Source organism: Rhipicephalus microplus, chromosome 8 (genome assembly GCF_043290135.1).
Source record: "Rhipicephalus microplus isolate Deutch F79 chromosome 8, USDA_Rmic, whole genome shotgun sequence".
Classification (NCBI taxonomy): Eukaryota; Metazoa; Arthropoda; class Arachnida; order Ixodida; family Ixodidae; genus Rhipicephalus; species Rhipicephalus microplus.
The window spans coordinates 78,140,408-78,165,574 of record NC_134707.1 but is presented as its reverse complement, the minus strand read 5'-3'; the positions used below and the strand labels follow the sequence as shown (position 1 = coordinate 78,165,574).

General features: G+C 44.8%; 1 protein-coding gene across 3 annotated transcripts in view; it reads left to right on the top strand.

Moving 5' to 3' along the window:
* The window catches only part of LOC119163850 (uncharacterized), a 111,554-nt gene that overhangs the window by 79,598 nt on the left and 6,789 nt on the right, over window positions 1–25,167 (top strand). For all 3 annotated transcript variants that reach the window (XM_037415917.2, XM_075872179.1, XM_075872180.1), the window contains exons 24-31: window positions 1,898–2,125; window positions 3,175–3,332; window positions 7,576–7,696; window positions 11,100–11,272; window positions 12,939–13,010; window positions 16,874–16,981; window positions 18,162–18,428; window positions 20,806–20,907. In XM_037415917.2, coding sequence (XP_037271814.2) covers window positions 1,898–2,125; window positions 3,175–3,332; window positions 7,576–7,696; window positions 11,100–11,272; window positions 12,939–13,010; window positions 16,874–16,981; window positions 18,162–18,428; window positions 20,806–20,907 — 1,229 coding nt within the window. The remainder of the gene's footprint in view (window positions 1–1,897; window positions 2,126–3,174; window positions 3,333–7,575; window positions 7,697–11,099; window positions 11,273–12,938; window positions 13,011–16,873; window positions 16,982–18,161; window positions 18,429–20,805; window positions 20,908–25,167) is intronic.

Genomic DNA, 25,167 nt, shown 5'->3' with positions numbered 1-25,167 from the left:
CGAGCATGCATATTCCGCAGCTGCCCCGCCGCCGACACAGCGCGAAGCAGCCGCGGCGCACGTGGCACTCTAGGCGAAAGCAAGAACGCGTTCCTGCGTGTGCGCGTGTCAGCGCCCACCTCGCGAGAACGGCGTTGCCGCCGCAGTGGGCCCATGCGCAAGTGTGCCCCCTCCCTACTCCAAATTAAAATATAAAAAAAGAATACTTTTGCGCGTTGGCAATGCCACGCTTTTAGTTAGCGTCGCATATGTGAGGCCGCGCTGCATATAGAGGGCGCTTTATCGAATAGTTTTCCACGGTATCCGTGCATGTGTCCATGTCGTTCGCTCTTCCTTTTTGATGCCCTGTGCGCAGGCATCGTTTCACTGCATGCGCATGATGTGTCCCCCCGACTACTTTCAGTTTTGCTTTTTTTTTTTTGTTATAGCATCTATACGGACAGTCTCAGCTTGTTTTTTTCGTGGCTGTCATTTGCAGTATATGTATCTATATATATGAAAGCTCAAGAGAAAAAAAACCCGCCCGCGCTCGGTGCCTGGCTTGTTACGACGCGCCGACGTGCACTTGTCTCCCACACGTACTTTGCCAGGCCAATTGTGGTGGGTGGGTAGATGCTTGTGCACGTGCGCTTATCCTTCTGTAAGGAGAATCACACGCCTTCGACTTTGACTGGAACGATTTCGTTTAGTTGGCGGGCGCACAAAGACCACTTCGCTCGCTCAGCAGGCTCTGTATGCAAAAAGAGTGCACTTTTCAAACACAAGGAAGTAATAACTAGGGAAACGTTAGTTCACTCTCGTCCTGCGTATATGTTGTTTTCTGGCGTCATTTGTGCGTGAGCAGCGCGCTGCATGTTTCGATCTGCTTGCCGTTCTGAGCGTTACATTCCAAGTGGTTGCTATCCCATTCATTTCTTTGCCCTTGTAGCACAACTGTGACTTTTAAGAATTTCGGACAACAGTGTCATCACCACCAAGGGGTTGTCGAATTGGGCATTGATGGAAACTTTCCGAGACCACAGTGACGACGGATCTTGTGAGGTCGACTCGTCACGCACTTCCGTCTTGTGCCGTGAGTTAGCAGACTGGTAGATTTCGCAATTAGCCAATTCTGCCAACACGACGGCACGTCGAATGCAATGCAATGAACACAATAGCAAGAAATAGTAATGTTAAAAAGAAGTAAGGCTGGGATCCGATATCGCGGAACTCCCACAAAACGCTCGTGTGAGCAAATACGGCCGCTCCAGGGAAAAGTGCTTTTTCCACACAGTCCCTTCGCATTAAAACTGCACTGATACTTGCCGAGATAGCAAGCGCGCCACCGATCGCGACCGCCCTTAAAATACAAGTTTATTATTATTATATAGATGTGCCGGGGCATGTTATCTATTTGTACTCGTTACGGAACATGGCGGCAATGGCAAAAACCCTCCGAGAGTGTCCATATAATTGCTATCGCAGTAATAACACAGTTTTTTACTGTAAAATAAGTGTTTTGGGTTAGCTCTGCCTTCTGTACCCGTTTTGATTAATTTGTGCATTTACTTTCTGAATTTTCATACTGAACCGGCACATAACGAAATCTTCTTTATAAAGAATTTTCCCAGGAATTTATCAATTTTGTTATATCCTTGTTTAAGTGTATTTGAAATACTTTCCTATATTCAAAAATTAGTTGTACATTCATAACACTGTGTCTATGACAAAGCTAATTTTCACTTACTTTGTTAGGACCGATAATTTGTTACGTCCATGTTCATTATGTCGAGATTTGAGTGTAGTTTCACAGGTGCGTTCGAGTGTGCGGCGATCTTGCACTTTGGGACAGGTTTCTCCCGGATGCGATTTAGGTAGGGATGACCATTAGAAACGCGTACTGGCTATGGTCACGCAGACGTCCGTCAAGTCCATCGTCAGGTTCGAGCACTTTGTGGACTCGTCGGACTCTGGCGAGCTCCTGGACGAGACGACGCGGGACATCCTCCAGTGTGCCAACATGCTTCTGTCGCCCGGCGACCTGTGCTTCCTGTGGCTCTGCTACCTGTACTTCGTCGAGTTCCGATCGCTGCCAGCCGGACTGTTCTGCATCGAACGCGGATCGGTCGGACGACTCTGCTCCACGGTAATGCGAAAGAAGCGCTTGCTTTTCTATTTTTCCCACTGCTTTAAACCAGAGTCTCAAACACGCGGCCTGCAGACCGTACCTTTCGCTAACGGCTGGACATGCTCACCGCTTTTTCCGTCACATATGCAGGGAAGTCTCGATAAAATTCTGCATAAATTGTTTCTCAGCATAATATCCTTTATATGTATTCCCGGCCTACATTCCTTGTAAATAATGTGTTTTAATGCAGTTAATGCGGTGGCATTTTGGCCAAGATCGGATAACACAACTGCAAAACCTGCTTTAACGTCAAAAGTTCCGAGTCATGCCTCAAAGTGCTCTGAGTACGAGTGCAATATTCTGAATGAAACAGCTGAACGTGCTTACAGCACTTAATTTCGACCAGTTGAACGAGACGCGCTTAGCCGGAGCTCGAACTATCAGTTGAATGCGCACTGTCATCGTACGTGGCTTGCACACTGCAGTGGCTGCCTGCAGCGCCATCAATCATCAGCTAAACAAAACACGTCCACTTTTGGCGGCGTCTCCCATTGAGAATACGGGAGGGGGAGTGCGATGTAGAGGCGCTTGTCCGTAAATGGCCACAGCTCGTGGTTTTGTCTGCCAGTAGATACACCCAAACCTCAATAAAATGAGCCCGGTTATAACCAAGTAAATGAAGAATAGTCTGGGCAGTAGATATAGGAATATACCTTTATAACAAATTTTCGAATATAACAATCCTATTTTTGTGTAAGATGTAACTTTGTTGTAATGAGGCAAAAAGCGGGCATGCTTTCTTTAGCTGTCGGTTATGGGAGCTCTGATGGCAGCCGCCGCAGAGTGCAGGCCACGTGCTCGGGTGTTCCCTTTCATGAAGGATGAGGGTATTGAATATTCATCTTTCATTTCACACGTGAGCTCTGAAGAAAGAAGAAAGCGTCCGCTAATGACTGTGTTCGAACTGCTATGTATAAATAATGTAAATTTTAGTTTTGTTTCTTCAAATGCTGTGAAAAATTGTTTCACAACGGTGTATTATAAGCCCGAGGGAATTGCATTTTCAGGACTCTTTTGAGATCCCCTGGGACCGGGAAGAGGGCCTGACCCAGTCGCCCGACACTCTGCTATGCGCTTTCCACGAAGCGGTGGACGAGCTCGGGGGACCCGACAAGTGTGTCTCCATTTTTGCCAGCCACCTGAACCTGCTTTTATCCCAGTCCATGTGAGTCTGCGCATTTAAGGGGGGACGCGGCACTTCGGGACCGAAAATCAGCCAAAAGATAGAGTTTTCGCGGACCTTGTTTTCGCGTTCCCGACATCAATGCGCACCTATTTACAAAATTTCATAGCCGAATACCATCAACTTTTATCGTTATTGAACTTTAAAAAACCGAAAACGGGCGTCCTGCCCTTTAAATTGAGGGCGAATAGCGCAGGTTTCGGCTCTACGATACGCGGGAACTACGCGCTCGATCGGCGCCATTTTGGTCTTGTTTGAAAGAACGCGTTTTCAGCTGTTTTTTTTATTCAGTAAGCAACATTGAGCGTTTCCCCGGCTCGAAAAACGGGGCCTCAAAGACGAAGAGCCGCGCTCACTGCCATTGGCTAAACGGCGCACGTGACTGAAATGGCGCTTTCCGGGTGGCTGGAAGCTCGCGGCTTGCGCCTGCATACGCGACCCGACGCCATTTTGAAAGGGTTACTGCTGTGACGCCTCGAAATCGGCAGAGCACTCTGAAGCTTCTGATCGTATCGCCATGCCTGGAAACGCAAAAAAGTATCGGACCGTGCACGCATTTGGTCGCAGGAAACACAAAGGTCGTGGGAGAAAGTCTACGAAGTCATCAGAGCCCTTGGTTGACTCCGACGAAGGATGTGTCGACGCTCCGCGGCCGTTCAGCGATGGTGCGACCGAGCGCGTTGCCTCCGACGACGATGACGGTGAAGCGAACTCCGGACGACTACGAATCGACGCCAAGGTGGTGACAAACGCCGAAGTTGAAGAAAATCATGCCCGGGAGAAAGCGACGCTCGACCTGCTTTCATCGGCGCCAGCAACTGCACGGAAAATTGACTTTTTCACCGCGAGTTGTAGCGAGGCAACCGCACAGGACTCGGACCACGCTGCTCCTGATCTACTTATGCATCTAGATATCCTAAACGCGATAATGGGTGCCTTGTGTTGCAAAGCCTGCCACGGACCGGCTACGATCGTCAGAGGGGATCGGGACTACGTACTTGCCGTGAAAGTGCTAGTGCAGTGTGAAAGGTGCGGCGAGATCGCGAATGAATGGACTTCGCCCCGCGCGAACGGCACGAAAACGTGCAATCCGTTTGAAGTAAATCTTCTCGCTTCGAGGGCGATGGTGGCTACCGGCAACGGCCAAACGAAAATGAACGATATTTTCGCAACAATGGGCATCTCACACCGCGGTATGCACCACAAGACGTTTCAGCGGCATTTGAAGAACACGCTCGCACCCGCTGCAACGCGAGCGGCTGAGTCCGCTATGAGCGAATGTGCGGAAAAGGTTAGAACAATTTATGATGACTTGTGCTTCGGCCACCGGGGCAATATTGCCGTTAGCTACGACGGCATGTGGAAGACGCGAGGCCATTCTTCCCACATCGGCGTGGGCACAGTTATCGAATTATTTAGTGGCTACGTGTTGGACTACGTCGTTCTTTCCAACTTTTGCCTAGGCTGCGAGGTGGGCCCAAAGCCTAGTAGTGAGGGCTATCAAGAATGGAAGGCTAACCAGAAATGCCAAAAAAAATACGAACAGCAAAGCGGGGCAAATGGAAGTGGAGGCGGCTCTAATTCTATTTCAGAGGTCGCTTGAACGCCATGGCCTGCGCTACACAACTATGCTGTCTGATGGAGACTCTAGGACATTTTGCGCCATACAAGACGCCAAGGTGTATGGTTACATTGACGTGCAGAAGGAGACTGTATTAATCATGTACAGAAACGGATGGGCACCGCATTGAGAAACCTGGTGCAGAAACAGAAGTGCGATGGGAAAAGAGGCCTTGGTGGGAAAGGCAGGCTCACAGGTGAGCTGATCACCAGGCTGAGCACATATTATGGCCGGGCTCTGAAATCGCATGAAGGTGACGTGGGCAAGATGCAAAAGGCTGTGATGGCCACATACCGCCACGTCACCTCCACTGATGAATGCTCGGACCACAGTCTGTGCCCAGCTGGTGAAACTTCATGGTGTCGGCACAATGCCGCAAAAGCAGAGGGTGAGCACTGACCCCAGGCACGCCTACAATCTACCGAAAGACGTGGCAGGGGCATTACTACCGGTTTATACCCGGCTTTCGGAAAGAGCCCTGCTTCAGAGGTGCGAACGCGGCAAAACGCAGAACTCCAACGAGAGCCTACATTCGGTAATCTGGAGTTTGGCCCCCAAGGAGCACCATGCGTCCCTGTTCGCTGTTGAAGCAGCTGTTGCAGAAGCAGTGCTGCGCTTCAACACGGGCAATTTGAACTCTGCAACGGCAATCTTAGGTGAAATGGACATGAATGCGACAAGTACTGGTGCCAGGAGAGCGAGAGAAAAAGACCACCGTCGCAGCATTGTCTCCAACAAGAAAAGAACAGCCTCATTGGAACTCCGGAAGCTAGTGAAGAGGAGGCATGAGCACAGAATGCATTCAGACTATGCTTCTGGTGCGTTTTGAGGTTGTCTTGTTGCATCTTCTGCAATAAAAATGTGTGCCCACGTTTTTTCTCGATTTCTCAAAACGACAATTTTCATGTGCTTCCCATTATGCCGGAGCAATATCTCTTGTTCTATCTGGGTTATCATTACGATTTCTTTTTTGTTTCGAAGATAAATGCAGGGGATGTGTCGTAAAGTAAGTTTTATTGTAATAATTTTTGGAGAAAATTCTCTAAATGGATCTTTTGTTTCAAGTGTAGATGGGGAAATTTTTCATGTCATATTCAACATCCCACAACTTTGCTTCGAAATAGCCCAGAACAATGATTTATACTTTATTGCACACTGTGAACATACCGAATTGGTTCTATAGGTTGCACATCAATATCCAAGTTACAGTTAATTAGCTAATTAGGCCTTAATTGATAAAGTCGCAGTTCATTATATCTTTAAAACTAATTGTCACAGCAAAAAAAGAATTAGATTTTTGAAATCAGCAGTAAAATCTACATAGGCTCTCCAAATTTGACTGAGGTACTCGCAAAAATAAAAGAGTTTTTGGAAGGTGTAGCATCCCCCCTTAAACCGGAATGGACGGAACATCTGCACAGTACATTTCAGGATCTTGTCAATTATTTTTTCTATCCCAAAAGATTGTTGTTCAAGATTTAGGATATACAGTTCAACCTGGATATATTACTAATATTGGATATGTCGAGCAATTGCAAAATCTTGAATATATTTTCTATATATAAATATTTTACATTTTGAGTTACTTTGCATAGAATTTTTTAATGAGCCTTGAAGTTAGATATATGCAGATTCAAGTTTACCTACGTAGCTGAACAAACATCTTTCGGGCTTATTTGAAAAATAGTGGCCTTTTTTTTTTGGTTGATGCCATTTGGCTCTGAATTTAGCCCCACCGCGGTGGTCTAGTGGCTAAGGTACGTACTCGGCTGCTGATCCGCATGTCGCGGGATTCAATCCCGGCTGCGGCGGTTGCATTTCCTATGGAGGCGGAAACGTTGTAGGCCTGTGTGCTCAGATTTGGGTGCACGTTAAAGAACCCCAGGTGGTCGAAATTTCTGGAGTCCTTCACTACGGCGTCTCTCATAATCATATGGTGGTTTTGGGACGTTAAACCCCACATATCAATTGGGCTCTGATTTTATGTGAAAGCTAACTATACAAAAAATTTGTAAATAAGTCGCCGCTTGAATATCTTAATGTTTACAAAGAAATCGTTTACTGTCAGGCTCCTTATTTCTACTGTTTTACAACTCGCCATTATCGGGTGCCCCTTGCCTGTATTTCTTTCTTCTGAACTCTTTGTCGTATGAATCTGCTATGTAGTTTACCTAACCCAGAAAATTGCTTCAAATCGGATTGGGGAATGAAAAAGCAGGATCTAAAAGGAGTCACTGTGCGAAAAAGTTATCACCGGTTGAACCTGTTGGTCAGCAGACTGACTCGGATCGTGTCAGGAGTCCGGGTGAGTAATATTTTGGTGAGTGTAAGTTCGAGTCAGTCTGGATGAGAAAAATATTCTGCCAAGTTTGAGTGCAAGTGCGTACAGTTGGGGAAAATTTTGGTGAGTTCAAGCAAGTCCGACAGACAAAATATATTCCATCAGAGAATCTGAGTTAGGTGCACGTTTTTTGCTGAGGTACGTTTGAGCCATTTGTTGCACTACTGCATGTCTTCAAAGCATAGTGTAGAAAGGATTGGCCTAATGAGAGAGCTGTAGACAGGTTGGTTAACCATGTGACCTCTTTAACATTGGCAATGCAGGGGATCTTCTGCCGTACAACTCTGCAACGTTGCCGTGGGAGACAATCCTGGCTGGTCCGACGGATGGCTCCAACTCGTTGAGCTTTACGTTAAGGCTGGGGACATGGAAAAAGCGACTAATGTAAGAATTGTTCACTTACGTGATCCGGAAGGTGCAGGTTCGGTCACCTGGCGGCAGCGTATTGTCTTTCATATGCGAAGCAGCGCTTTGACTGGCATGTGTAATGCTGTTTCTCCGTACAATGTGTTTGCGCTGTGTCAAGTAGGTGCCAAGTAAAGTGCACATTGACGTCGGGCTCCCCTAGCAGTGTGCGCTGGCGTCACCCTCCCTTGCTACCGCACGCTTGCCGCAGCTGCCGCGTCATCCATTCGCCCGCAACACCTGTAGCAACCGCCGATCACCACACAATCAACTCGTTAATTCACGCGCAATAAACCGGGCGCGCGCTTAACATACACGTTGAAACATGTCCGTACATGTCTCCTACAAGACCTAAGCCAGCCATCGCTTCGAATTAATCTTCCAGCACTCCAGCAGTGCCCGGGTTAGCGTCGTTCAACCTGTGACGCCACCCATACGCAATGCTGCTGCTTCGCATCCCATGCCATTATAGCTGGAAGTAACTCACTCTAATTTCATTGTTTGCGAGCTTGGACTGCTCTAGCGCATAATACCAGAAGTCAGCGAGCACTGGGTTGAGAAGTGCTTCCGTTAATCTGAACATCGGCTTATTAGACTTTGCAGTTTCCCATTAAGCTGAAAAAAAAAAAGGCTCTGCTGTAGTCATCAATACAAGGCTCTGCGTTTGTCAGTTTTGTGCCAAGTTGTGCACTGATGTGATTTTCAAGTGCTATAGTACAAGGCGTATTCTAAGCTTTCACTAAACGGAACTTCATCCAATCTAATTGGTACAGTGTCTGTATTCTGCACTTTTGTTCGTCTCTCAGCAGCCTGAACTCCTGTGAAATGGAATATATTGTCCTGGTCGCTTTATGTTCCCTTGAGAGCCTACTGTATAATCTTTTTAAACAGATAACGCCACATTGGATACGCCACTGTTCTGTAGCTTTTCATCTTCTGTTCTTTTTTTTTTTTCAATGCAGAAGAGAGCATACTTCTTATTGTTCTTGCAGTGTTACATACACGTGTTTTCGCAGCTGTCTAGGTACACTCAAACCTCGATATAAGGAATCTGGACGAAATATTGATTCTAACAAAGAAAATTAAAAGTAGTCTTGTGATAAATATAGTGATAGGAATATACCTTTATAACGACGAATTTTCGTTTATAACTAATTTATTTTTTTTTGTATGTATAACGATGTTTGGGTGTCATTTCTAAATTAGAGAGATCACACTGCTGCAGCTGCTGTCTGAGTGACATTGGGCGCAAGGCCCACCACTGGAGGCGCGAGTACTGCAATCGCTGTGGCATGTAGGGTTGGATTACATGATCTCACCTTGCTCTGGCAAAGAAAAGCTGGCAGTTGGGTGCATTCCTTTTAATGGCCACTTCACGGTGTTTTCATTTTTTAACAGCGTTGTATTGTTGTGACTTCATCTGTGCATACATCTGCAGACTACGCAATGCGGAAAGTTGCAGTAAATGTTACCATGTTACCGGCAGCATGCCACAGTGCACTACGTACGCGGTGCCACTGGCAGTGCCACTGTCACCTCTCTCTTTGTTGTTGTGGTTGTTATTTCGAGCCCATGGAGTTAAAATAGCACAGACCGTGAATGCTCACATCAAAGCAGAACATTTCAATTTCTGCACGGAAGCCTCGTTCAGAAATAAAAATGAACGTGCTAACAGTTTGGTTATGTATATTTTAAAATGGGACTCTGAATTGTCAGGGAGTCAAGAGATAGCCCGGAAGTCCAGTTTCTTTCTCTTTGTTTTCATTATCTTTGAGCTATAGCAGTCTATTTCGTGACCAGTTGCTTCTGCGTGCTCGGCCAGCCCGTTCGACGAAACCTCCTTTCTTAGATCATACATGTGCGCTCTGGTGAATGCTAAAGCTTACTTCTCTCGCCAAGGTAACTTTTACCGCAGTCTGCGCCACCACCATCCTCCCTTGGTGTCCATCCCCATGTGTGTACCCGACGCGGGTTTCCATCCGCCAATGGTGTAGCTAGGGGGTGGCACACCAAGCCTGTGTTTCCCCCTCGCCCTTCGAAAATTTTCTATGGCATATAGTGCACAAAATAATGGTCGCCCACATTTGCCTGCCCGGCCCCCAGTTCAAATCAAGGTGGTGCCGCCTGCGAAAAAAAAAAAAAAAAAAAAAACTCAAACAACTTGCCTGCCATCTGCGACTTCAGCTCACAGGGTTCCTTGCTTATAGATTACGTCTGTATGGAATGGGCCCATAGCCAAGGTCACTTCCTTTTAATGTTGTTTTGATCTACAGGCGAAAACGTTGTAAGGTTCGAAAAGTGATGTGTCTTCAAAGAGCTGCCGTGAAATATTACACAGCTTATGAATGAAACTGCAAAAAAAATATATAAAACTTGACACAAACAATTTCAGTGGCACATGAAATTGCCGTTTAGATCACAGTGCGCGAGACCTCGCAGCATGCCCAGGGGCGTAAAATGATATGGCTGGCTGATCACATTTTTTAAATCACGATTTGCCTCTTTGTAGAAGCTCTGGAACTGAATCAATCATTCATAATTTTCACCCACGTGGGGATAGATGGCGACTCTATATGCAATGTGTGACCACCGTAGAACTTTTGTGCAATAACTACTAGGAGCATGCCACAGAGAATAGTTACAACTCTGAATGAGGCACGCGCGTGTGTGATTCTCACGTTTGTGAGCAACCATCGTAGAGAGGTTGCGGCTGTAAGATTGCCGTGTTGCTTCCCAGAAAGCGGGAAATCCGCTTGCGCTGTGCTTCGTAGGGTTATATGTGCTAAACATAAACATATTTTGCGCATGTCAACCGCGGCCCGTCTTTAGATGCAGACCTATAATGAATTAAGTAGCAGGGTTGCGCGCATTTCTTGCAGCAAAGATAAGTTTCTTTACCGTTAATACCCATTTGGTGCTTCAATTTGATATCTTCGATTGCATGAGTCATCACCTTTTACCGAGGTGGCACGCTCTGTCGCCGTGGTTGTTTCATTTATGTGGCCATAGTAGATGATGCCGGCTGCTAGGCATTGTGAGAAGCGTAATACTTTTCTGGGGCAGTTATTCAGCACTTTGTACAGTCAGGGAAGAAGCTGCAGCAGTATTTTACTGATTTCGTTGAGTTAAGTACAAGAATAATAATTAAAAAAAGAAAACGCGAAAGCGGCTGTGGGCTGTGCGAGAGAAGGCGGCGGAGCAATCCAACCACGTACGTCACAGGGATGCCTTCGCATGGTGGCGCCACGGTATGTCCTTGCGCCCACTAGTCTGGACAGGCATCGCGTAGGCCTTTCGCTGCATCTCCCGAGACAACTTGTAAATTGTCTTGCTCGAAGCCCAAACCAAGTCGATCAATCGTTCGCTCTTTCTCATTTGCTAGGCATTGCAGAGGGGCCTGTCGCGGCTACCGACCGATCCGCGGCTGTTGTTCAAAGCGGCATCGGGAAACTTTGACTTGCCAAGCGACGTCATCCACGAGCTGCTGGAGAACTTCGTGGCCAACTACTTCCAGACTAGCAGCAACATGGTTGGTCTTCAGCGAAAGACGAAAGAGTGAGTTTTAAAAGCACGGACAACCTTTTTTTACGGTACTGGTTTTCTCCAGGGCTGTGGTCAGAGTGTCTAATCGCGGAATGGTAACGTGAAAAACGCCCCAAACATTTTAAACATAATTTGCAATGACCATGAAGTCGCATAGAGTAAAAGCTTGTTAATTTAGGCTCCATGAGACCAGAGAAAATGTTTGAATTAACCTAATATCGAATCTTACAAAGTATCATGAAAACAATAAACAGTAGTCTGCCGCGGTGGATAAGTGGTTGCAGGGCTCTGCTGCTTATCAAAAAGTCGCGGGTTCAATACCTGCCGTGGCAGTTGCATTTCGGTGGAGGCGAAATGGCTGAGGCCCATGTGCTGCGTGATGTCAGTGCATATTGCACAACACTAGATGGTCGTAATTTCCGGCCACTACATCGCCTCCTATAATCTTATGGTGGTTGCAGGATGTAAAACCCCAGACATTATTATTAACAACAAGCTGCAGTATTATTACACGAATGCACTTTCATTTTCTTGATGAATAGATAAATTGTGCACCTCATTCGCATAAGAGCAGTGTAAAAGTCGCCATTTTTGTCATTCTGCAACTTCGTTCGCAGCGCAACCATGGCGCCACGCTGCTGTGTTTAATTAGCTCAAAATGTGCTCTGCACCCCTTCCTTATTCCATGGCGTCGCAACCACTGTGTGCACGTGAGGATGTACTAGTTTCTTCACCGTTAGAGTGGCCGGCAGCAAATCATCCGTCTAAATAAAGCAAAGGAGTTTTATGCCAGTGTACTAACTTGGCTTGAAGCTCCTAATCTTTCACAGCTCCCACCATGTTTGAGTTTTGTTGCATTGTGCACACATTTCATTGAGTTAAAGAGAAGTTTAGCAGGCCTGTACTGTGCCGCGTAACGCAAAATATTGTTCCATTCGCTTCGTGTCATTTGGCATTGCATCTTCACACTTCTCATGATCGACATTGCCCATGCTGAGAGTCCTAGCGTATTTCGGAAGGCTCAATCAGAGAGGATCAACGTGGGCTAGTGTTCCATGGTACAGTGCACTCAAACCTCGATATAATGAATTATCAATTATAATGAAGTAAGGGACCAATAGCTTTGTCATAGATAATGTCACAAATAATCGCTTATAGCAGATTTTCGGAAGTATTTTGGTCGCAGATGTGACTGTTAAAATGAGGTTTAAGTGTTCCGTCCACATTATGTCTGCTTCCTGCAGTCGTTGCATTGACATGGGCTTGTCATCAGCGGTGCTTTCACGCCAGGCTTTGATCTCAGTCGCATTTCGACCGAAACAAAACGCTAAAGGCCCCATGTGATGTGTGTGCACGTTAATCTAGAACCCCAGGTAGTCAATTATACAGGGCACTCCATTATCGCATGCATCCATCATGGTTTTGGAACGTGAAACTCAGAAATTCACACTTTTTTTTTGCAAGATCAAACATTTAGTTGACACCTATAATTTCGCTTAGTTAGCATCTGTTAGTAGAGCACTTACGTTAGCGGAATTCTACAGTACTTGACGGTGAACTAGCACTGTCTGTAATGAATGAAGAAATAATGATAATGTTTGGTTCTGTTTGCTTATTAGTTGTATTGAAATTGAAAAAGAGGAGCTCAGGAAAGTTTTTTTTTCCAACTTATCTCTAGATCCTGCATATCATTTCCAAGGCTTGTGGAGGAATGTGACGGTCACACCGTCTACATGCGGCTCAACTTCATGTGAGTGCTACGGACTGCTTTTTCTATTCTCCTGTCAACCTCTGTTCTGTCAACCTCTGTTTTGAAGATTCCACTTGACAGCAGTGAAAAACGGTGTGCCGTGTTTTGCGTTGTAAGGAGGCTTGTGCGAGTATTCGAATGCTTCGAATATTCGAACGAATAATACAGTGTGGTCGAACCCATTTATAAGAGGCACTGATATAAGCATAGAGTTTCCCGAAATTTACTAGAGGGCACTCTGGCGCTGCGATCATTTAGCGACCATGGCAATGATGGGTAGTACACATATTTGCCTAGTCTTCGTACTTGCGGGCGGCGAATCGTATTTGCGGCTTCGTTTATTGCTGGTTACGGTTTTGTTTTGAAAGAAAGAACGAACCCTTTTGAACTTGGTGACTTGATTCAAAATGGTAAGCCTAAAAGAATATGGTTGTGAAGCGCAAACGGTGAACATTTGCTAATTTATGTTTTCGTGAAAAAACAGCTCCAAGCCACACGAACACACACGGAGCCAGAAGCAGGCCAGAAGTACGAATATTAGACAAATGTGTGTACTACCCATCATTTCCATACTTGCTGAAGCGCCGTGTGTTGCAGCTCCCATAGACACTAGCGCCAGAGTTCCCTCTAGTGTATATTAAGAAACTCTATAGATATAAGAGACAAATGGGTACAAGAGACACCAGCTTACCCACAATAAAAGTGGGTTGATAAGGAAATGCATACGAGATGCCCTGCTTATAAGATACATCTCGTAAAAAAAAGACAAGAATTGCTGCCCGCAGCGTGCCTCCCATACAGGGGTTTAACTGTATTTGAATTTGCTTAGAATCAAATTTAAATTATTTAAAATTTTCAAAGTATTCAAAACAAATGAACAGATTGCGGGTACGCTGGTCTCTCTTATATCAGTCTCTCTTATATAGGGGATCAACTGTAGTGGGCATGTAGCTCCCTGGAGAAGCGGTTTCACTGGAGTAGAGGGGTGCTAAATCATGAAAACACCCAATCAAGTGTACTTAACTCACGTGTAACTTTTTGTAAAGGTGGTTTCACTGTAGTGAACTATTGGTAAATTGTGAAAACACGTATACAGGGAAATCCACACTGCTGCAAAGCCCCATTTAAAGTTAATTAACGTATTGCCCTCACATCGATTCATCATTTTTTAAGTTTTAAAGCTTGTTGTACTGGATTACATGCTATAAGTATAGTAAATTTTGAAATGTAACATATTTTTACAGGTTATCACTTTCATTCTACTGAATGTCAAAGCCTGCTGATATTTAAGGTTGTTTCCACTTTCTTCGAACAAAAAAAAAAAGGCATTTGCACAGGCCTTGTTTCAATTACTAAAAAGTCTTGTGCAGTTTAGTTGGGTCATGACAAATAGTATGCCCATTTTTCTTTATAATACAGTATAGACCGCTTATAACGTAAGTCGCGGGAGTCACGAATATTGGCACTATAAGCGGTACCGCACTATAACCAAAACAACCTTTTTCAAGGGCCGCACTTACACAAAACGTGTTGAGCATGCAGCTTCCCGTGTCCGAGAATCGAAACATGCGATGGCGGCTTGCTAACATTTAAATTTCTGAATGTTAAAAGAATTTAACGTCCAAAAACGCGTTGCCACTGAAGGGGGAGGGTCTAAGAAATGAAAGCACCATCGCAGATATTCGCCGACTGCCAGACCGCCTCGATTATGCGCATTACACAAAAACTATGTTAAATCACGTCCATAGTTTGACGCGTTGAAAGACGCCAACCATGCGATTTCACGGGCGCGCACCCTATTTAAGACATCGCAATCGAATCGTGAACCACTATTTGAGCGCTACACGTGCCGCCCTCGTTTTCATTTAACGATATATATCCCTTCCCGTCAAGTTCGGCCATCACAAAGAGTTTCGTTGATTAGGTATCAAACCGCAACTTAGATTCATGCGACCGCTACCGATCGCAGCGCAACCAACGCCGATTAGGCCTAGCTTGCCGTTCGATATGTTGGCGCGGAAAGCTTGTCCAAAACATGAGGATTCGGCATCAAAAAGATCGCACCAGCAGTGAACCAAGAACTGCGTGCATGATATGAAGTTCGCAATCGCGGCCGGGAGATCACCAACGAGGGTCGACAACTCGCCATGCTTACACACGACAGCGCACTGGCAGCAAAGGTGAAAGCTCGCGTCATAAAACCGTAAAAAGTTTTCAACATACGAATGAGGAAGCAAAGGCGATATTTCTTGCAAGCGCGATAACGACGATGTCTTTCCCGGCAGGAAACTGTTAAACGCATGTAGTTGATAAGGACGGGATTGCACGTGCCACGTTGAGCGGCACGCGGCCACAGCCACACTAGCGATATAGATGCAGTACGCTGTAGCTGCGTTGGCGCCGATGCAAAGGCTTATCTGTCACCGATGGCAACTGTCCTCCCTTACTCAAAAAGCCCGCGCAGTGCCCGCGGTCTTTTATTAAGGGACGAAGCTCCTTAAGAACTCACGATGGCCGCCGTCTCCCGTCTGTAACATTTCTGAACCATTTTCCGTGTAACTTTCAACTTATAAGCAACAGAGGGCGCTGTAGTTAATTGTAGATGTGATGCCGCTGCTGTCAACGCTATATATATATAACCACGTTCCATACCACACATTCTCTTCTCTCATATGGACGAAGACAAACGCAGAAAAGCGCGTGCTGATTATCAGCGTTGCCGTCGACGGGAAGCTACCGCGGAGACAAAAGAGAAGGAAGTGGATGTGAAGCGGCAACAACAAAGTTCTACACCACAGACTAGGGCTAAGGAAGCAAAGGCTAAGCGGGAAAAACGCCAAGCTGACGTGCAGTTGAGACAACTTGAAGCGGATGCAAGGCGGCAATACCAACAAGAAAATTCTACACCAGAGACGATAGCTAATGAAGCTGTGATTATGAAGTCAAAACGTAACCCAGAACTCGGAACCTCATATCAGCTATAAGGAAGAATCACCGCTATATCACAATCAGTCTCAGTACTATCTCAACTTTAATCACAATAATCACCTTCGAAAGCTTCGCCCCATAATTATCTTCAAGCAGCTTGAAATGCAGTGATTTTTCATTTTCTTTTCCTTTTCTTCGTTCTTGGTTTATTCACTTCGTGTCCCCTCCTCCTTCGTTACGACCTCGTGGTTCACTCCCCAGCGGCGCACCCAGTGCTACTCGCTACCGCAACTGTCTCAAACAATTTCTGACAACCGCAATATAACCGGTCTTTCATCTTGGGGGACTGCACAATAAGCGGTATGCGTATACACGAGATTCTATGGGAGGGCGAACAGGAGTAGAAAAAGACCGCATTGTAAGCGGTTTCGCACTATAAGTGGTTACGTAATAAGTGGTCTACACTGTATTTGATATGTACTATTCGAATCGGCTTCAAACCTAGCACTCACTATTCACACAAGCCTGCGTTTGGCTCGTGTTTGGCTTTTAGTTAGTCTATAGTGAATGAAGCCTGGATGCATGCGTTATGGCAGCTGCCTTATTGACCGGCTCACATGTGTCCAAGAAAGACATCTGGAATACTTTATACGGAAACATTTTGTGCCTATATTGTGGCTTGGAAATGAATCCTGTTCATTTTTTGGGGATAACGAGTATTTTCATTTTGCCTTGAGACTCATATCACCGAGATTCTCCTGTACCCCCTTGAAAGTGCTCGAAAAGTTCATTGCGGCCCATGGTGGCCATTTTGTGTCACTCACTGCTGCAGACCTTAGCATTGTGTCCCGGCTGAGCCAGATTAACGGGCTTGGTGGGGTTGGGGCTTGGGTGCGCTTGCGGTTGGGGGCCGCCTTCTTCCTTCGCTCGTGCAGTGAACTGTTGAAACTGTCGGGAGCATCCCCCCGAGACGTGTGTGAACTTTACGAGACCCTCCTGACAGTGTCGGACACGACATCTGACGTCCAGCTGGCCTGGTGGTGGTAAGTGAGAACAAATCTTTAGGGTTTTAGACTGATTATGACCAAAAGTGAACTCATTCTTCCCCCACGTTTTAGAGCTGAGGTCATCCTTAAGTGTTGGAAACAGCTAGCTAATTTTTAGCTGTGACCATTCTTATGCCTTTATTAATTAGCTTAACCAGCGGGCATTTATGTGAAAATGTAGAGCTCCCTTAATAAACATTTTAGTTGCGGGCAATTACGCTGAGTGGTGCGATCACTTGTGTGTCTGCTTAACGTTGTTCTTGCCAGTATTACTTGCGCAATTATTGTTTTGCAGCTGGGCAGTTTGTCTTTGTGTCACATTTAGGTAGTGTTTGCAGGACCCCCTCTCAAGCCTGTTTCACATGCGAGTGACTGAGTGGCAGCAGGACGCCCAGACACTAGTTCATTTTGCATGCGCCGCTTTTGCACGATGCCCGCCGCTCTGGTAGGCAGCGTTGCCCTTGCTACAGAGTCGGAGCGAGTTTCCTCTCGTAAACCACGCCCACTATTAGACTCCGCCCCCGCCGTCACGCGCTCCCCATGTCCATGCTCCCCCATTGGTCAGACGTTCTGCCGCAAGTGAATCTTTTCAATTTGGCAGTGTTGACGGCAGTGTCCAGTGGACACACTAAAGACCCGCCAGGCCTGCATCGAACGCACAGCACGGTCACAGTGAAAGCTGGAATAGCAGCATTTCAGAGCCTTTTTCTAAACACTCTTTGAGTAACTGCTATACGTACACTTGCTGGGTACCTACTACGCGCGTGACCCCTGTTTTAATCGCATTACAGCTTTCGCTGTAAAAACTGTTTCGAGCTCGTGCACTCGCTGCCGCTCCGCTATTAGAGCAAAATCGCCCGCACGTGTAACAGGCTTTAAATTTAAGGACTCACTGCAGTGGTGTAGCAGTTGTGGTGATCGACGGCCAACACAAAAGTAGCAGGGCCGAATCCTGGTTGCCGTGGCCACATTTTAATACTAGAGGCGAAATGTTAGAGGTCCATGTACTTCGATTTAGGTGCACATTGGAGAACCCTAGCTGGTTGAAATTTTCTCAAGCCCTCCATCAGGGCATGGAACTGACTTTTGTCATGTTTGCACAGCTAAGTGTTGTGGGAGACACTTTGGGGGTACATAGAACTTTGCTACTCCAACCGCTTCTGGTCGTTTGTGTCAGGTACCTGAACTATCAGCTCGAGGCGGTTGTCCGACGAGACGCCGGCTCTGCAGATGTTGTGAGCGGCCTGGTGCAGCGCTGCCTCGAAAGCGTGCCCACCCGGCGACACATGCCCGGCGAGCCGCGAAAGATGTGGAGCGACTACAGCTTCACGAACCACATGCTCAATCTTCTCGCCGCTCACATGACTTCGCCTCGTGACGCAGCGGACCTGCTGTGGTCTTACCTGCTGGATCGGACTAAGCAGAACCCAGCGCTGGTCCAACGGTGTGTGCTATGAGCAGACATAGTCGTGTGAATGCTGTGTTGAAAGTAATACTGGGAAGGCTAGGCTAGACAAGGCAAGGCAAGGCAAGGCAAGGCTGGGCTAGACTAAATGAATTTGATTGTGGAAAGCTGGTTTGAGACCATGCTGTAGTCATATTCTACACGATGCCTACAGCAATGAAGAACACTTTATTTTATAAAATTAAACGATAACTTTCTGGGATTCGAGAATCGCGCGCCATTCTATATTCTGAGTTGGTTCCAGGGTGACAGCTTAAGTGTAATCCAGTAAGACTCAAGACTGTGAATTAGGAGGGAGAGGAAAATTGATAAAGCACAGACAGGATAGGAAGCTAGGACAGTTCTCAGATCGGCTTGCCACCTTGTGACTGGGAATTGAAGTCGCTGAGTGGTACTGGCTATGAGCTTCTGTAGATAGCTTACTGCTTGCCACCATGTCTCTCAATGAAAAATTTTTGCCGGGGTCTCTTCTTTTGCTCGTCATGCGTAATTAACAATTAGTATGGTATGGAATTATGCTTTGTAAGCTGTAAAACATGTAAAGAAATAATGTTTCAGTGCTGTCTTGAAGTCTTTTGTACCAGCCTGAGTTGACATCCCTGATATTGTTGTCTACCTACACCAACTTCATTATTTTTTTGTTGAAATATGGTTTAAGTTATGTTGAAAAAGAGCTTTAAGGACCAGTAAAGTAAGTTCAGTCCCACTTACTGAAAGCGTAATTGGGTGCTGAATTGAGGAGGAGAACCAACCATATTAGAGATGGGTCTATTATGCAGCAGTTCTGATTAAGAGATCTCTATTTACACAGAGTTGACTGTAATTTACTGGTTGACACGAATTTAGTGTTTTCACTTTAGCGTTCTCTTACATTTTAGTTAGGTGTTGCGTATTGCGTGTATCGACTACCCTGATCACAGTGGCAAGTGTAATGCAATTTTAAGCACCCAGAATGCCACTTTGGAAATCCATGGTTCTGTTGATGCGTAATTAGGTAGCATACCTGACATTTGTTATTTGAAGCAGTTTTTATAATTATGTGTTACAGGTATAAGCAGCCCTTAAAAAAAACTATGTACAAACGCGTGATGGCTGTATCCGTTGAAAGGTGTATTCTGGGCATGCTGCTGGCAGTTGTGGCCGTAAACTTCCTGAGAGCAAGAATGACAGCATAGTTTAATGTTTATTATGCTTTAATGCAGAACAATATTCCTTATAGTCAAAGTGATAGTCTAAAAAGTACTGACAACTCAGCTTCGGATAATAACTTACTTATTCTCGAGCCACTGCTCCCAAGGCTAGACACTCCATCGCAGCAAAGCGAGTTCGGCAGACGCACTTGCCGAGAAGTATGCTTTTCAGCGAGAGTCACTAAGCGTTTCCATGTGACAGCGTGATAATAATATTAGCGACGATGGGCAGTCTCTAGAAGTGAAGTTGCTCCGTGTCACCGGTGTATGCACTCAAACCTCAATGTAAGGAAATATCGGTTATAACAAAGTAAATGAAAAATAATTTTGCAATAGATGCACTGTTAGGAATAACCTTTATAACGAATTTTTGGATATAACGAACCTATTCTTTTATAAGATGCCGGTTCATTATAATGAGGTTTGAGTGCGATTGCAGTGGCTGCACTGCACTTCGAAAGCCAGAATGTTTTAATTTTAGCCAACTTTCCAATGTCCCAGTTCTCAGAAAATGGTAAAAAAAAGTGCCAGCTCTAATTTTCGTGGTCTCAGTTGAACTGCCACAATTGCCTCTGGTGAGCACAGTAGCAAAGACATTTCCTTTGCCTTTCACGTTGTGGCATTACATCCAGGCACTGATCTAGACATGCCTATGATCTTAACTGTCTTAAAGTATAAAAACATAATTAGATGATAATAGTGCTGGTGGTAACCTTCGTTTTCGGTTGTTTCTCTGCAAAAAGAGGACAATTGTTTTGATCAGACCTTCGCATTTCTTGGTAGACCTTTACTGATATAATCTACTTTGAAGCATCTTATTGTTTCTTCTTTGGGGCATTAAATTGTGATACTGTGTGATGCATATGAGGCTTTAACGATTTTCAAGTATGTGTGCGATAAATATTGAAAGCAGAACACCTAATTAAGGGAACTACAGGGTTGCTATTACTCTAGTCCAGCCCACGTTAGCGCACTTTCTGTTCACTGCCACATTTTCGCTCTCGCACATTGCTCAGTGTCAGCCATGCCGTGATCAACGCAGGCTGCCATTGCTTGTGGAGGAAGATTTGGCCTTTCCCGCCGAGCTTGGCGTGTCCCGCGTTCTTGAGGAAATGCAGTGTCTTTCTGTCTTATTTTTTTCTCTCTCTCTCTCTCACCTTTGGCAGAGTGGTGGAGCTGTACCTACAGTCCGGCGACCGGGACCGGGCCGAGACCGTGCTGCGGGCAGCACTCGTGCCGGGCCTCCAGTCCCTGCGGCTCTGGCAACTGTGAGGCCTCGCACTCTCTCTCATACTTGCTTACTGTCTGCGCGTTGACGAAGTGAAAACGCGAAGAGGTCAACGCTCTGAAACACTGTAGTGGTGCACTCCGGTGCCGCGCTTTACCGATAACAAGCAGTTTTCAGATAGGTAGACCATACTTGAGCATTCATCGTTAATAGTCATGCATGCTGTAGTGTGATCTCTTATAGTACCGTGTGTTGTCGTATACTATACACTGTGCACCATATTTCATCGAGTATAACCATAACAAAATTCCTTCTTTTGTTTAGCTCAACTCCAAACAAAAATGCTTCCATACTTACTCAAAAATATGTCGGGCACGAATATAGGTCCACCTTCACTTATAGTGTTTTACGAGAGGAAAAAACAACAACACTGGAATATAGGTCGACCATTGCTTTTTTTTTTTTAGTTTAGAAACAGAGAAAGTGAAACGTAGCACACTTTTATTTGCATAACTCAGCGCCCTAACGCTGCCGGGGCCGTCATCTTGTCAGATGTGCAAGATGATGATGTCATCGGATTCTTTGCAAGCATCCGCGACTTCCCAAACCGCGTCGTCCTTGCTGCCACCACTGCCCATTGCTGGGCCGCGAAAGGCATGACGCTGACATTTGCACGCAAACAGACGGCCCTGTTGCTTTCGCCAACCCCTAATCAACTTCTCATTTACACAGAGCTCCTGCTGCACGGCACAATTGCTTGAGTCCTCGGTAAAGAGTATAACTTTGCACTTGTAGTCACCTGTGTAGCTCTGCCGACGTGGCATCATCGCAACCGCACACAACCAAATGGTGGTAGTGGTTAGAAAAAGGAGAAGACGCATAATTTGTGCAGCCGGTAGGGAGCACGGCGCAGCGCCTAAAGCAAATGTGAATCACGTTTCGGCTGTTACCCCTCTGGTACAGTGCCTCAAAGCCTTAGCACTGTATGAGAAATGCCTTCATGTAGGGATGTTCATGCATCTGGTGCCAGCGTATAAATTCGAGAGAAAGCCTCTGGAAAATTTTGGGGGATAAAAAACAACCAGGAATGAAACTGGAGAACCAGTTGCCTATGGTACATTCCTTGCAACAACGAATAATGCAGCTGACAAATTTACTAGTAATAGATACTAGTATAATCTTTGAAGTAGCTGGGATCTCCTGCACCATTTGCAGTGCGGTAAATGTTGTACACTGAAGCCTCGACTCAACGAAGCCTGTTATAACGAAATGTCGGTTGTGACGAAGTAAATGAAGAATAGTCTTGCAATAAATATATTGTTTGGAACATACCGCTACAATAAATGTTCTAATATAACAGTTATCTTTGTATGAGATGCAATTTTGTTATAACCAAGTTTGAGTGTAATCTATAATTGTGCCGGCGATGAGCCAAGCATAAGCCGTCATGCCAGAAATGGAAAGGACTAGTCAGTCTTGCGGCATGCATAAATCAGTGAACAAATTCATGAGCTAAACAACAGCACTTCTACTTGTGGTGGCGAGTGATTGCAGAGGGGTATGACTGGTTATGACTTCTTTCATAATTGCCCATTCAAACCTCATTATATCAAAGTTGCATCTCACACGAAAATAAGTTGGTTATATCCAAAAATTTATGATAAAGCTAGATTCTGAACAATATATCTATTCTAAAGCTATTTCTCATCTACTTTGCTATAATTGATATTTGGTTATATTCAGGTTCGTCATATAAAGGTTTGAGAGTAGTTAGAAAACTTGAAATGAATTGCCCAGTCCCCTATAAAGGCCCGGCCACACACGTTGCAGGCCATGTCAGCCCTCACCATAGCACCCTCTTCCTATGGAGAGCGAGGGCACTCAGCTGCGTGAAGTTGCGCATCCTCTCACGCTTTAGGAAGAGGGCGCTGCACAGCGTTAAAAAAGCCACGCGCTGACGCGTGCATGTGGTCTTGTGTTGAGGGTTGCACTGTGCTAAACTGCCGAAAGTGCAGCCCTCACTCGAGCTTATATGGCAGATTTTGCAGAAACTTTGCTCAAATAATCATGAAGTGATTGTCCGAGAATGATGCACTCATCTTAAGGAAGTTTTCAACGAAACTGACATCAGGGGCTATGTTTATCTTGTAAAGTATGAAAAGTGACATGTTTTTCTTGCTGGTGCTTCTGTAAAAAAAAGCTTAAGTCTAATTGGTATTGCTTTCTATGAGGAACGAGGTTCATTTTAAGACTTATGCATTGTCTTGCAAAAAAGAAAAAAGAGATATGAAGCAAGCAGTTAAATGTTGCGTAAAAAGCTTTCTTTGTGTTTTCAAACATTTTGTACATGTCCTGGCGGCTGTTCTTTTTAAGGGGGCAGACTGCACTTTGGGACCAAAAAGTTACAAAAAAAAATCATTTTTTTAAAATTGGCATATTTAGTATCTGCAAGTATTTTGCTATCTCTCTGCAAATTTTTACACACCAGGAAGTGGTTAACGTTTTGTAATCTCATTCTAACTGTCTAGATTCTTGGTGCTGTTAGCATGGAGAACCTGCAAAAAAATAGGGAACCAATTTTGAGGCCTCTTTATAATTTGCCGGCACCTGTCTTAGAAGCTCTGCTACGAATTTATGAGCACTTTTATATGGATTGCAAAACATGCACACCATGATTGTTGCTTTTTGAAGAAGCTGTGTGTTTTCAGTTTTTTCCATTTTTCTCAAAAAAGTAAATTTACAACTGTTCAATTTTGAGGCCTCAATATCTCTGCTGCTAGGGCAGGTACAACAATGAGTTTTTTTGCAATGGAAACCTGTATGTGTGTAGGGTGCAAGTATGGGAGCAGAAGTTAGAGAACAAGCCTTTTTAATTAATTACTCATCAAAATTTTAACACAGTTCCAGCTGCTTTTGAAAATAGATAGTTCATTTTGCTGTAAAATATAAGAAAGGCTTAAAAACAAAAAACTCTTGCATTATTTCAATCTATAGTCATTAGTCTATGTTAGGATATTTAAAATATCACTTTTAGTTAAGCATTTTTTTTTCTATGGTGGTCTTAAACAATAGGGGGTAAACTTAAGTTACCCCCTATTGTTTAAGACCACCATAAACTTAAGTTAACTCAAACTTAAGGTAAACTTAAGTTATCTCAGGAATAAGATGAGTTACAGAAAAAACTAATTGAACATTTGAAATCAGCAGAAAAAACTGCATAATTCTGTGCAGTTTGATCAAGATCACTGAAGAAATAAACAAAAATGTCTAAGAGCAGTCTGCCCCCTTAATATTGTAGTGAAAAATAATGAAAAAAATGTAAAAATAGTAAAAAAAAGGACCTGCTTTAATTTTGTAGTTTCTGTTGAGTTGTTGCAATGACCTCTGGCAAAGTACAGTGGCTAGACTGCTTCCTTTGCGTTTCAAGTTTGTGCGCTAAATCCAGGCACCAATCCTGATCTTAAGTGTATAATATAAATATGATTCAGAGATAATAGTAATTGTGCTGATGGTAACTTTTGTTTTCAATGATGATTGGGTCAAAGGAAGGAAAAAAATATCTGACTTTGGTCAGATTTTGGTTGATTTCTACTTAGAAGATATACTGTCATGTATCTTTTTACTTATTTCTTATTTTGAAGCCATTAAATCGTGATACTGTGCCGTGGTATTGTGGCTTTAATGATTTTCAAGTACACGCTTTTGCAAAAATAGAGAACAAAACACCTAATTGAAGGAAGTGCGTTGTAACTATCACTTATTGCAACCTACGTGTGCAACCCGTGGTTTGAGCGACGCTTCCAAAGAAAAAGAGGAGAGGGTTTTGGGTTTTCTGTTTTTCATGCCCTAAAATGCAGGAAGAGGCATCCGTGCTCATTATCGCATAGATTTGTTACATGGAGAAACTACTTCAGCTACTAATAGTTTGCCATTCTACTGTACAGACTTGGAGCTTCAGCGTGAGAAACCGGCACACCTTGCAGATTTTTCTGCAGTGTCCAACTGAAGCCTCAAGTTCTTTCCCGACTTCTACAAAATCTCGAAGGGAAAAGCAGAAGGGATTCTGTACTAAAGTGAAAGTAATGAGAACAAATAAACAGCTGGAATAGTTCTGAGTTTACAGTGGTGGTGCACATTAACAAAGTATGCCAGGCTAGGGTCCAAGACCGTCCCTGCTGCTTCAATTGATATCAACGCCCCAAAACCACGATATTATTATGAGAGGCGCCATAGTGGAAGGCTCCGGAAATTTCGACCACCTGGCAGTTCTTTAACGTCCACCCAAATCTGATCACACGGG